Source organism: Lepidochelys kempii, chromosome 7 (assembly GCF_965140265.1).
Source record: "Lepidochelys kempii isolate rLepKem1 chromosome 7, rLepKem1.hap2, whole genome shotgun sequence".
Classification (NCBI taxonomy): Eukaryota; Metazoa; Chordata; order Testudines; family Cheloniidae; genus Lepidochelys; species Lepidochelys kempii.
In genome coordinates, this window is record NC_133262.1 from 126,652,444 (window position 1) to 126,667,061 (window position 14,618).

General features: G+C 41.9%; 1 protein-coding gene across 13 annotated transcripts in view; it reads left to right on the top strand.

Moving 5' to 3' along the window:
• ALDH18A1 (aldehyde dehydrogenase 18 family member A1) overlaps window positions 1-14,618 on the top strand; it is a 79,330-nt gene that overhangs the window by 44,177 nt on the left and 20,535 nt on the right. For 12 of the 13 annotated variants that reach the window (XR_012160103.1, XM_073354712.1, XM_073354717.1 and 9 more), the window contains 5 exons: window positions 6,252-6,475; window positions 8,225-8,374; window positions 8,481-8,585; window positions 11,695-11,853; window positions 12,361-12,451. Coding sequence is in view for 12 of the 13 variants with exons in the window: in XM_073354712.1 (XP_073210813.1) it covers window positions 6,252-6,475; window positions 8,225-8,374; window positions 8,481-8,585; window positions 11,695-11,853; window positions 12,361-12,451 (729 nt within the window). In the remaining variant the exon portion in view is untranslated. The remainder of the gene's footprint in view (window positions 1-6,251; window positions 6,476-8,224; window positions 8,375-8,480; window positions 8,586-11,694; window positions 11,854-12,360; window positions 12,452-14,618) is intronic. The other variant, XM_073354708.1, reaches the window with a different exon arrangement.

Below are 14,618 nucleotides of genomic sequence, written 5' to 3' on the forward strand. Positions count from 1 at the left end.
GTTCCAGTTCAGGGACGCTCTCTGATTAGCAACTGTGGTCTGTTTCCTCTCAGACCCTGTTGCTCTTTCCCTGGACTCCTTTCTGCATCTTCTGCTTCCCCCTTTGCTAGGTTTAGCAGCCAAGACTCTCTCCTGCCAGGGAGTGGCTGCAGGCTACTTTAACTCTGTAGCCCCAAACATACCTTTCTTCTCCTAGGGTGTGACTGCTGCCAACTTCCTGGCTTTATATCAGCCCCACTTGTGTGTTCTTTTCTGGGTCCATCTTCAATTGGCCTTTCAATCGTTGACTCCCCCCCAGGTGCAGCTTTTTCAGCAAACTAACCTAATTTAATCTGCTCTGCCTTATGTGGGGTGAACACCCCATCAACTTTACCCATAGAAATGTTGTGAATTATCCCTTAACAGCACTGACCTAAAGAGGAGCTAACATTGCCCAACTGCCAGTATTCAATGTTTGACTGAATATCAGAAACGTCTCTTATATTCTAGCAGCAGGCTGGACATAAAAGCTGCAGTGAGTGCTTCTCCTGCAGTGCTGCTGGTCCTGTTCAACAGGGCATATTTGGAAGGCAAGGAAGATGCTGAGAGAGTTTTTCACCTGGTACAATTTGATGGAAGAGCTACTTAGATGCCCATACCAATTTCCCCCTGTATGCAGTGAGAATTCCTGAAACTAATTGGAATTACAGGAGGAATGTGTGGATGGTTCAAAGCCCCACATCATCAGAAATGTGCTTCAGTGGTGTAACCTCTGACCTAACTTTCTTCCCTGTGCTGGCCAGGACACAATCAGAATAGATAAGTTTGCATAGGGATAGAGGAGCTAGGTGAGCCGTTCACGCTTTGCCTGAAATCCTCAGAGTTCTCTACTGCAATCAAAAAATGCTGCTTCCTTCTCAGAGGGCGAAACTGCTTGGGAATACTTCAGACTAGATACTGATTGACATAACTGATACAACAACAAGGGCTCCCTGATGTTCTCAGGACCGGCCTAGAGGGTTAGCCAAAAAGGTCTGTATTTGTCTTGTACAGTGCTGAGAACACTGTCAGCTTTTACCTGCTTCAGCCCTTCCTGGCTTATGTTGTGTGGTATGCAGTGTCATTCTGTTACCCTGAAAATCAACGAAATTGGGCAGGGGAGTGGAACCCCACTCAATCCTTTATCTGTCTTTTTGTATAGAGGGCTAATAACCTTTGAACGAGAGCCCCAGCAAGATACAGGTACAGTTGCGTTTTCTTTCTCTTCTTTCCCAAGTAAGAAGCAGAATATGTAGAGGACCATGCAGCATTTTTCAGTGCAGCCTTCTAGAATAATTAACTCACTAAGATGGTCTGGGAGTCTATGGTGATGGAGAAATGCATTTAACTATGGCCTAGAGAAATTATTAACTAAGCTTCTCTTATCTACTGTAGTAAGATTTTCTGACCCATCCTCTCCTCCAGACAGAGAGAAAGTGAATCCAAAATATCCATTTAATTTGAAATTGGATGACTTATTGTGTGAAACACTGAAACTGCCACATTTTGCCCCTTTGATTTTCTTGCAATCATTTCAAGTTTGATCAGGAGAGCACACTCAATTTCCTGACTCTTGGGAAAAGGGCTACTGGATCTTTAAGGATTAGACAAGTTGCCATAATCACTGTTGTACCACTTAAACCAGCAGTTTTCAAACTTCATTGCACTGCTGTCCCCTTCTGACAACAAAAATTAATACATGTCCTCAGGAGCGGGGACGGAAGCCTGGGCCCGCCCAAGCCCTGCCACCCCAGGGGGGGGGGGCGATAGCCAAAGTTTGAGCCCCACCACTTTGGGGTGGGGGTGCAAAGCCAAAGCCCAAGGAGTATTCAGCCCCAGGTATGGGGCCTGTAATGTGAGCCCTGCTGCCCAGGGGGTTTGGCTTCAGCCCCGGGTGGCAGGGCTTGGGCTTTGGTTCCAGACCCCAGCAAGTCTAACACCAGCTCTGGTGACCCAATTAAAATGGGGTTCTGACCCACCTTGGGGTGTCGATCCACAGTTTAAGAACCCCTGACTTAACCTTATGATGGCACTTTCAGCACGAAGCTAGAAGGCATTGCATCAGGTTCATTACTAACTTAGAGGGAAGAATGCTCACCATTCCTGCAGTGCCTTTGTTTGTTCCTTAGACTTATCCAAAGTTTGATTCCAGTTACTACAGTTTAGGACGGGGTGGGCAAACTATGGCCTGCGGGCTGGATCTGGCCTGTGAGCCGTTTTAAGCCAGTCTGCAAGCTGGACCACGTGGTTCAGCCCCGCTCCGGGCAGGGTGCTGGGTTGGGTTTTTAAAAAAAAATTATTTGAAATTGACAACCTATGTTACGGATTATTATATTATATAATATATAATTTATATTAAAATTTAAATTGCATATAACAATAATATTAACCAGTACATGTTTGCTGCCAAGTGTTAAAGAAAGTCAAACTGCTCAACTGGAGGAGGTCACTGGCTAAACACCTGAAACCAGAGTTTGTTGAAGTGCTAAACCAGCCTTTGACAGCACTAGCCTCTTCTGCAAGTGCAGAGAGAATATTTTTTTAATTTCATTTTATTCAGCTAGTTCAGCTCAATGATTAGTTCAATAAGAAACCAATTAGTAGCTGGAAAAGCTTGTTTTCCTCTTCCCATCTATGAATAAAAATAAGGTGTGAGGATGAGATTTGTTAGTTCTAAAATCTTGAAGGACATGGCGAACTGAAACAATCAGTTCAATTTACTAACTACAATGAATACTTCCTTTATTTCATAAATCAGTTAGTTTTAAATGCAAAACATTTTGATGAACTTTTCTTATATATCCATAAAGTAGTTTTAGTTAATTAAAAAAAAATAAAATACTGGTTTTGTGCATTTTTAGTTGATTTAAATTTCCTTCTGAATAGAACTTTACACAAATCACAAGTAAAACATTAATCATCTAGTAAATATGAAATGCATAATTCACCATTTTCTAACATAATAAATTAGGGCTGTCAAGTGATTAAAAATTAATTGCAATTAATCGCGTGATTAAAAAAATTAATCGCGATGTTAAACAATAGAGTACCATTTATTTAAACATTTTTGGATGTTTTCTACATTTTCAAATATATTGATTTCAGTTACAACACAGAATACAAAGTGTACAGTGTTTACTTTATATTTATTTTGTATTACAAGTGTTTGCACTGTAAGAAACAAAAGAAATAGTATTTTTCAATTCACCTAATACAAGTACTGTAGTGCGATCTCTTTATCATGAAAGCTGAACCTACAAATGTAGATATATGTACAAAAAACCCTGCATTCAAAAACAAAACAATGTAAAAGAGCCTACAAGTTTTTAGAGCCTACAAGTCCAATCAGTCCTACTTCTTGTTCAGCCAATTGCTCAGACAAACAAGTTTGTTTACATTTCCAGCTTCTAGTTTACAGTGTCACCTGAAAGTGAGAACAGGCGTTTGCATAGCACTGCTGTAGCCGGTGTCACGAGATATGTATGTGCTAGATGTGCTAAAGATTCACATGTCCCTTCACGCTTCAACCATTCCAGAGGACATGCTTCCATGCTGATGACAGGTTCTGCTTGATAACAATCCAAGGCAGTGCGGACCGACGCATGTTCATTTTTATTATCTGAGTCCGATGCTATCAGCAGAAGACTGATTTTCTTTTTTGGTGGTTCGGATTCTGTAGTTTCCACATTGGAGTGTTGCTCTTTTAAGACTTTTGAAAGCATGCTCCACACCTCATCCTTCTCAGATTTTGGAAGGCACTTCGGATTCTTAAATCTTGGGTCAAGTGCTATAGCTATCTTCAGATATTTTACGTTGGTAACTTCTTTGCATTTTGTCAAATTTGCAGTGAAAGTGTTCTTAAAACAAGCAATATGTGCTGGGTTATCACCCGAGACTGCTATAACATAAAATATATGGCAGAAGGCGGGTAAAACAGAGCAGGAGACATACAATTGTCCCCCAAGAAGTTCAGTCATAAATTTAATTAACACATTTTTTTTTATGAGCGTCATCAGCATGGAAGTGTGTCGTCTGGAACGATGGCTGAAGCATGGAGAACTGGACCAGCTCTGGGCACCAGCAAACCAGGCACGTGCTTGGGGCAGCACATGTCCAGGGGTGGCATTCCGGCCACCTTTTTTTTTCTTTTTCTTGCTCAGGCAGCATTCCGGTGCTTGGGGCGGCAAAAAACCTAGGGCCGGCCCTGATGAAGAGGTATATGAATCTTTAGCTTATCTGGCACATATATATCTTGTGACACAGGCTACAACAGTGCCATGCGAATGCCTGTTCTCGCTTTCAGCTGACGTAATTAAGAAGGTTTCAGAGTAACAGCCGTGTTAATCTGTATTCGCAAAAAGAAAAGGAGTACTTGTGGCACCTTAGAGACTAACCAATTTATTTGAGCATAAGCTTTCGTGAGCTACAACTTACTTCATGAAGTGAGCTGTAGCTCACGAAAGCTTATGCTCAAATAAATTGGTTAGTCTCTTAGGTGCCACAAGTACTCCTTTTCTTTTTGTAATTAAGAAGTGGGCAGCATTATCTCCGGTAAATGTAAACAGACTTGTTTGTCTAAGCAATTCTCTAAACAAGAAGTAGGAGTGAGTGGACTTGTAGGCTCTAAAATTTTTGTTTTTGAGTGAAGTTATGTAACAAAAGAAGCTACATTTGTAAGTTGCACTTTCATGATAAAGAGATTGCACTACAGTGCTTGTATGAGGTGAATTGAAAAATACTATTTCTTTTGTTTATAATTTTTACTGTGCAAATTTTTGCAATAAAAAATATAAATTGAGCACTGTACACTTCGTATTCTGTGTTGCAACAGAAATTGATATATTTGAAAATGTAGAAACATGCAAAAATATTTAATAAATTTCAGTTGGTATTCTATTGTTTAACAGTGCGATTAATCGTGATTATTTTTTTTAATTATTAATTTTTGAGTTAACTGCGATTAATCGACAGCCCTGTAATAAATATAAAAATTAAGAAGATAAGTTTTGCTATTTAATTGCTTTAATAAATACGTATAAATCTAGTTTATCCACCTGGTTAGCAAAAAACAGTACCAAATTTAGTGCAAAGGCTATATTTAGTTGCAAATAAATGTATTTTAATGATTATCAACCAATGAGAATCAGTGTTTCTTAAAGGACAAATATGAAACATTAAAATTAATTACTTTAATTGCTTTGATTAAATCAGTCCACCCTGCCACATAGGATATGGGACAACCAGTTGCCAATGTTCAATTTGCAGCATCTGTCAAAGAAACTAATAGAACATTAGGAAAGGGATTGATAATAAAACAGTAAATATCATAATGCCACTATAAAATTCATGTTTTGCTGACACCTTGAATACGGTGTGCAGTTCTGGTTGCCCCATCTCAAAAAAAGATATACTGGATATGGAAAAGGTACAGAGAAGGGCAACAAAAATGACTGTGGGTATAGAACAGCTTTCATATGAGCAGAGATTAAAAAGACTGGGCCTATTCAGCTTGGAAAAGAGATGGCTAGGGGGTGCATGATAGAGGTCTATAAAATTGTGAATGGTATGAAGAAAGTGAATAAAGAAATGTTTTATTTACCCCTTCACAGCACAAGAACTAGGGGGTCACTAAATAAAATTAATGAGCAGCAGGTTTAAAACAGCAAAAGAGAGTACTTCACACAGTGCACAGTCAACCTGTGGAACTCATTGCCAAGGGATGTTCTGAAGGCGAAAAGTATAACTGGATTCAAAAAAGAACTAGATAAGTGATGGAGGATAAGTCCATCAATGGCTATTACACAAGATGGTCAGAAATGCAATCCCAATGCTCTGGGTGTCCCTAAGCCTCTCACTTCCAGATGTTGGGACTGGACGATTGCCCCTGTTCTTTTCATTCCCTCTGAAGCACCTGGCGTTGGCCACTGTTGGAAGACAGGATACTGGGCTAAATGGACCATTGGTCTGACCCAGTATGGGTCTTATACACTGCCCCAGCAATGGCTTGCATTCCTTCTTTCTCAGTCACTTGGAAACTGGATACGTTCCAGGGGCTCGGAAGTCAGAATATTGAGTGCACATTGTGGGATTTTAGGTTCAAGATGGGGTAATCTTGACAGATAAGGGGTTGGGGGAGGTCTGAACTAAGTGTTCAAAGTTGTGGGCTCAACATTTAGGAGTGTGGGATCTCTCCCTGTCTTTCATGTGGTGGTTGTTTGTTTTTTTAACCACAGATTTGCCTGTCCATAACCTGGTGTTAAGGAACGAATCTATCCGTTGCTGGAGCAACATCCCATTTATCACCATTCCCCTCAGTCGTACACATGGCAAGTCATTCGCACATCGCAGTGAGCTGAAACATGCTAAAAGGATTGTGGTGAAGCTGGGTAGTGCTGTTGTGACTCGAGGAGATGAGTGTGGATTGGCTCTTGGGCGGTTGGCATCTATTGTTGAGCAGGTAACTTTATGGCTAAAAAACCCAGTGCTCTTGCAAACTGGCTAGTCAATGTCTCCTTAAAGTTTGTATATTAAAACTTAGCAGGAGACTTTAACTGCAGCTTTTATCATCATGTGGCAAAACTGAGCTGTATGCAGAGGGGGAAGATGTAGTGAGGGAGACATGTGGCCTAATATACGTAGAGTGGTGCAAGAGGAGAACCTGCAGTATGCAGAAATAAATGTAGTGGGAGTTCCTGCCTTCAGCTGGAGGAGGAAGGGCCATCAGGGAATGGGAGAGAACATTTTGTCCTGGGATGAAGTTGGACGTGAGTATCTCTTGTTGCCACTTCTTTTGTTGAAAAATACCTGTGGAGTATAATCCCAGTGAATAATGTTCTATCAGAGCTTCACTGCTGATGTTTAAATTGCTCTGTCTGACACCTGGATTACACAGTAACTTGCACTTGATACATATGAATGTATAATAATTGAGTTAAATAAAACTTATCCATATCCGGTTAAAATTCTGGTTAAAAAACTGCCAGTTGGCATCTAGTGAGTTGGTCCTACTTCTGCTACATTGATGACTCTTATCCTAACGGGCACTCTTCCCAGAATGCTGCAGTGCTTTGTGAATCCATCCCCTTTCTCAGTGCCTCACCCACTTGGCTTTTCATTCTAGTGACATGAGTTTAGTTAACATCTTCCCCTCCAAAAAGCTTAGCGTTAAAATGCAGTTACTTGGATTTATGTTGGGGATGCTTATGAAGATTGTGGAAGATTCCCATGGTCTGTTGGGAAAAGACTTGAGTAGGGTTTCTCCCCAGTGGCCTGTGCGATACTTCTCCTTGCCCATGAGCAGATGTGATATACTGGGTAACCCCACAAACCAGTCTGAGAGAAATGTTCCCCCAAGGTAATCTTAGCAAAAGGAAGGTAATAAGATAGACCCAAGAGGCAATTGGGTAGGAAGGCAGCACTGACATTTCAGTATCTGTACTAGAGTTCATGTACCAGTGAGGAGTAATGTCTTCTGCGTCCCTGGGATATGTGCATGCTTACCTTTGGAAAAGCCTCTGAAGGCCTCTTTTATTTTACATGCACCAGGAATGGATGGGATCCATATAGTAATTTGCTTGTATTGCCTGAAATGAAACAGAAACCTAGCTGTAGAGGGACGGATCTAGTGTATACTTGATAGGTGTGTACAAAACCTTGTTGCATCAATGAAGTATATGGTACTTGATTTGTGAAAGGAACTACGAAGCCAGGTGCTGGGAGGTGGAGGGGGCAAAGCATGAAGTGTTTGCATGGTATAAGAGAAGACCGATTCTCTACATCTCAGATGTAGCATTGCTGTTTAAATATGAGCTGTGGACATGGCTGGTCGATGATAAGTCTGGCAATAGGATATGGGCTGCTCGCCTCTAGACTCTGCTTAAAATCACACCAGCTTTGATGGTGGACAAACTGGCTGCCACCTGATGCCTGTCCTATGGCTTGATTAGTCCAGGTGCTTACATTAGAAAAATTGCTACCATGATGGGGTCAAGTATAGCAAGGGCCATACAGGTTCTCTCCTAGGAGCGGGGCATCTTACATTGTTACTTCCTTACTGTATATGTTCTTTGGATAAGCAGAAGACTTCAGTCTCCAGGAATTGATGAGGCACAAAATGCTCTTAAAATGTACAAAGAGGAAGAATGGAATCAGTAAGCTAGTAACTTTCCTGCTCTAGGGCCTGATCTTTGATTCTCCACACCTGTAGGTGTCAATGCTGCAGAATCAGGGTCGGGAAATGATGATAGTCACCAGTGGTGCTGTGGCTTTTGGAAAACAGCGATTGCGCCATGAGATCCTGCTTTCTCAAAGTGTGAGGCAGGCCCTGCATTCAGGACAGAACCAGCTAAAGGACATGGTGAGTGGCTGAGGTAGACATCTGCTCTTCTATTAGATGTTGGGCTGAGTCGGCTTATATCCCTTCCTGTCAATTGGCTGACAGCGATGTTCTCTAATCTTTGAAGGCTATTCCAGTCTTGGAGGCACGAGCCTGTGCAGCAGCTGGGCAGAGTGGATTGATGGCTCTCTATGAGGCCATGTTTACACAGTACAGCATTTGTGCAGCTCAGGTAAGGGACTGCGCTTTCCCCTGCCCTTGCCCATGGATTGATACTTCAGTCCATCTTTTGGAACCAATCTTATTAATTCTAGAAGGACCTGTTCCATTCTACTCACTGTCTTCCTAGATTTCCATTGTAATTCCATTTCTGAGAGGTTTAGAACTTGGTTTCAATGATATCCCACAAAGGAAATTGTTCTGGTAAATATCACTTAAATAAATAAATTTTTATGTTCTAGTTAAAGAAAAAACACATTTTTTGGCTGGCTTTGGACACTTTTTTAACCAATTGTGTATCCCAGACCACCTGGTTGGTGGCCCTACGATAAGCCAAAGAGATGGGGCTGAGGATCAGGAGTGAAGGTCTAAGGACTGAAAACTAGGGTTGTCAATTAATCGCAGTTAACTCAAGCAATTAATGCGAAAATAATAAACTAGATTAAAAAAAGTCACAATTCATCGCTGTATTAATCGCATTGTTAATAATCGAATACCAATTATAAATATTTTTCATGTTTTTCTACATTTTCAAATATATTAGTTTCAATTACAACACAATAGAAAATGTATAGTGCTCACTTTATTACTTTTTATTATAAATATTTGCACTGTAAAAAGATAAACAAAAATAGTATTTTTCAATTCACCTCATACAAGCACTATACTGCAATCTCTTTATCATGAAAGTGCAATTTACAAATGTAGAATTATTATTAGGGTTGTCAGTTACTTGCAGTTAACACATGCAATTAACTCAACAAAATAACACGTTTTTTTAACGAGGGTTAATTGCACACCTCTGGAGATAGGACTCTGTAGCGGCTGGGCAGGGAGGGAGGCACAGGCTGTGGCAGCAAGCAGGAGGTGGCCCGGGAACAAGAGACTCCGTAATATCCAGACCAGATGCTCGGATTAGTGAAATGCTTCGGAGCTGGTCTCACACCCCCATCCCTCGTGATAACTGCTGCTCCCACTTCCTCCCCCCGCCCCGCACCCATGGAGCCGCCTGGGCCAAGCTGCTCTAGACTGGGAGCCTGCCTCTTGACTGCTGTGCAGAGCGGGGGTAAGAGAGGCTGATGTTGGAGTGTCTCCCTTTCCCCACCTGTGTACCTACTCGCCGCTGAGCTGGAGTCAGGGAACAGGGGGAGCCTGTCAGCTGGTGTTGTTTCAGGAGCCATTGTTGCCAATGGCAGCTGCTGTTGGCTGAAAAAGCATTCAGGCTCCTGAGTGCTCTGCTTAAAGAGACAGTGCTTCCCCAGCACACACACCACACACACATTCGTTGTCCTCCAGCACGCTCGCTCGCGCTCTCCCTCCCTCCCCCCCCACCCCCACTGCCCATCCCACACACTCTCACATCAAACCAAAATCTGAAATGGTGCCCATGGTGAGCCAGGAGGCACCAGAGGACTCTGGCAAGATGCAGCCTCCATGCAATAGCACAGAGCCCATTTTGAGCCGTATGCCAAGTGCTAGGCACCACAAGCTGCGGCAGAAGTAAGGATGGCAATACACCATATATGATGTCACCCTTACTTCTGATCGGCTGAACAGGAAGTAGGACTGAGTGGACTTGTAGACATTAAAGTTTGACATTGTTATATTTTTGTGTGCAGGGCAGGTATGTAAAAAAAAAATCCTACATTTGTAAGTTGCACTTTCAGGATAAAGAGATTGTACTACAGTACTTGTATGAAATGAATTAAAAAAATTTTTTTCAGTACAAATATTTATCATCAAAAATAAGTGAACACTGTACACTTTGCATTCTGTTGTAATTGAAATCAATATATTTGAAATAGAAACTATCCAAAAATATTTAAATAAATGATATTCTATTATTATTTAACAGTGTAATTAAAACTGCAATTAGTTGCAACTATTTTTTTAATGTCCTGATTAATCGCAATTAATTTTTTTAATCATTTGACTGCAAACAAAATTAGAACTGTCAAGCTGAATATAAAGCTCATATGAGAGAGAAATGTAAAAAGTGAGTCCTCAAATATGGACTCTCTGTTCATTAACATCTCTTCTGTTCCATATTGTATACACTTAGCCATGAGCCTCTTTTTTTTTTTTTTTTTTTTAAACTCATGTTGTAGCATTATTGTTTGAATTGTTGTACTCGGGTACTTGGAGAAGATCTTGCTATGAAGTACAATTATACTCTGCCTATATAAACATCTGTCTTGGGCTTTATACCACGGCTATCACCATGGTACCTGAGAACCTAATGTCACCTTCTCTCTCGGTAGATCTGCTCCCTGTATGTGTTCCATCATACAATATCTACTGAATTCACTGGCTAAAATATACTCATCTTTGCACTGTCTTGAATATGAACACAACTGTCCCACTGTATATTTATAAGGATTAAATTAAGCTCCTTTTAAAATCATTGGACTCCTAAATTAAAATTCCAAAAACCTCTCCAATGTCTCACAGTGGATTCAGTTGTACTCAGTTCTCATAAGCACCCAATGTCAAAATAGAGATGGGGAAAAATCGCCTCCACAGGTCATCGATAACTCCCATCCCTTTCTTTACTCAGCTGCCTCCCTACATGTCTGAAAGAAAAGATGGTGTTTGTAGCATGTCCAGAAGGTCAATGGAGCTAGGTTCTGGCAGACCAAGGGGGAAGTGAATTTCAGAGCTGAAGGGACATTGGAGAGTAAATAACCCACCAGCTTTACCTTCCTGTTCAGAGGAAGGAAGCTCTAAATTAAGCCTCTCTGTTTATTGTATTTGTGGAGATATTGTATGGGAAGAAAGGGGGTGTCTCAAATAATCTGATCCCAGATGGTCTTGGGGCTTTAAAAGTCATAACCAGAACCTGCATGTGAGTTTCTCAGATTGTTTCGTAGAAACTTAGCCAGCCCATGTTATGATTTCTTGGGAAAAGGGCTATTGGGAGATAGCTGTGTATGTCTCATATTCTACAATAAATAATGGTCCAAAGAATTAAATTTCTCAACTATCCTCTGCACCCTTTAACTAACCCCTCTTGCTGCCATGGTGGCCTAGGGAGCCTTGACCGATCTGTTGTGGATGTCTCTTTACTTGCACACTTGGTGGCTGCAGATCAAATTCTTGTTCAGAGTCTTTCTGCTTTTCAGATTTTAGTCACCAATTTGGATTTCCATGATGAACAGAAGCGTCGGAATTTAAATGGGACATTACATGAGCTGCTGCGGATGAACATTGTCCCTATTATTAACACCAATGATGCTGTTGTTCCACCTCCAGAACCAAACAGTGATCTTCAGGGGGTAAATGTGGGTAAAGTATTACAGTGGGTGGATCCTGCTATTGGACCTGCTAGAGCATGAATGCATGACTCACTAACACTGTAATAACCTGGATATCCTGGAGTGACCAACGGGGGAAATGGAAAATGTAAGAATAGAAAAAACAGATTGATGCTGGGAGCTGAAAGTCCATACCATTAAGCGGAATGGTATGGACAGAGGAATTAGGGAATGGGTACTGACATGGCTTGCTTTTGACAAAGTGCATTGATTTGGATGGGGAGCAGACACTAGCATGGCTTGCTTTTTGCAGAGCACAGACTGATTTGGATAGGATATTACTGCTTGTTTACTGAATGCTAACATTGTGCTCGACTCCATACAAAGATTCCACCCCATAGAGCGCACAGCATAATATGGACAAAGCAGTACAGAGGGGTCTGTTAGTACTGATACTTGTTCACTGTAGGGCGCAGTCAGTGTTTGCTAGCTTCTCTCTCCTGCTGGTGTTGCTGACCTTTCTATGTATTTCAGGTTATTAGTGTTAAGGATAATGATAGTCTGGCAGCACGATTGGCTGTAGAAATGAAGACTGATCTCCTGATTGTTCTCTCAGATGTAGAAGGTATGTGATTTACTCATTTGCCTGTGATTAAATCAACAATTTCTACCCTGTGACATGGTGCTGGGCAAAGGGTTGCAGATTCAGCTCTCTGTCACGCCTGCTCCTCGTTAGGGGAACAAATTAGAGCAGGTTGGAGGTAACCTGGCCCTAATTGGGGAGGCAGAGACAGCTGCTACCTAAGTAGCCTGGGGCTGCATAAAAGCCTCAGGGGAAGGAAGCCAGGGGAGAGCAATAGGAAAGGGAAAAAGCAGGGAATGGAAGCAGCTCTCCCCTGCCTGCAGATGGTGAAGGGTTACTTGTACATGGTGAAACAGTGGTGGGAACAAGCCTGAGAATAAAGTGCACCAGTGGTTAAAAGCCACGGTCTCAGAGTGACTTTGTGAGCCTAGCAGAGGCAGAAGCTAAGGGGGCCCTGCCACACGCTGCTATTTACCCCCATAAAACCTAAAACCAACGACAAACATGTCTAAGACCAATTTATTCACTTGTATGTCGTATATTTTTCCATCTTTTTTTTTTTTGGTCTGTATATGGTCTCCTTTAGAGTGTAAACTCTTCAGAGCTAAGACAAAAACTTCTCTCTGCAACAAGAGCTGCAAAATAAAATTTGGGCACTGGATAAATAGCAATTTTTGGCAAAAGGTTGTTTTCCCCTTCAGGCCACACGAACAGTGGTGGCAACCTACATTCTAATTTTGTAACTCTCTGAAACAAAGCAATCAAATGTGCTAAGACGTTTTTAGTAAGCCCCCACTGCTGTCTGTCATTCATCATTCCATTATCCTTTAGAGGTTTAGTGATTTCTCTGAATATTCCATTATTTTAAAAGGGATAGAAGTTACTCCTACATGGCTGTAATTGCCAAGTTTAGATGAGAGTGTGCACTTTTGCCCCCCCGTGCTGTCTAGGTGTTCAAAAGCAGCTGAAGATCCAATGGCAACTCTGATGCAGCAGAGCCCACTGTATGCTTTTATATAGTTCATATTTTAATGCCATCCTTGGACTCTTGCACCTCATGCAAGGTGGATTCTCTTCTCGTCTGTGTAAGTTTTTTACCACAGTGACAAGTTGCAGTGTATACTCTGTGATCCTAGCATTGCAGAAGCTGGAGCCACAACAGCTTCCTAATTCATGCTGAACCAACTGCCTGACGCTTTTGTCATTAGCAACTCTTCACATCATCCAGTCAGAATGTGGGAGTGTGATCAAGTCAGGCTGGGAGCAGCCAGAGGGTGGTGGAGGCAGCTATTTTATATTTTATCTATCTTGTCAGCAAGTTAAGGAAGTATGGGCTGGATGAATGCACTATAAGGTGGGTAGAAAGCTGGCTAGATTGTCGGGCTCAACGGGTAGTGATCAATGGCTCCATGTCTAGTTGGCAGCCGGTATCAAGTGGAGTGCCCCAAGGGTCGGTCCTGGGGCCGGTTTTGTTCAATATCTTCATAAATGATCTGGAGGATGGTGTGGATTGCACTCTCAGCAAATTTGCGGATGATACTAAACTGGGAGGAGTGGTAGGAATAGGAGGGGAGGAATAGGATACAGAAGGACCTAGACAAATTGGAGGATTGGGCCAAAAGAAATCTGATGAGGTTCAATAAGTCAGCAGTGTGCCCTTGTTGCCAAGAAGGCCAATGGCACTTTGGGATGTATAAGTAGGGGCATTGCCAGCAGATCGAGGGACGTGATCGTTCCCCTCTATTCGACATTGGTGAGGCCTCATCTGGAGTACTGTGTCCAGTTTTGGGCCCCACACTACAAGAAGGATGTGGATAAATTGGAGAGACTCCAGCGAAGGGCAACAAAAATGATTAGGGGTCTAGAACACATGACTTATGAGGAGAGGCTGAGGGAGCTGGGATTGTTTAGCCTGCAGAAGAGAAGAATGAGGGGGGATTTGATAGCTGCTTTCAACTACCTGAAAGGGGATTCCAAAGAGGATGGCTCTAGACTGTTCTCAATGGTAGCAGATGACAGAACGAGGAGTAATGGTCTCAAGTTGCAGTGGGGGAGGTTTAGATTGGATATTAGGAAAAACTTTTTCACTAAGAGGGTGGTGAAACACTGGAATGCGTTACCTAGGGAGGTGGTAGAATCTCCTTCCTTAGAAGTTTTTAAGGTCAGGCTTGACAAAGCCCTGGCTGGGATGATTTAACTGGGGATTGGT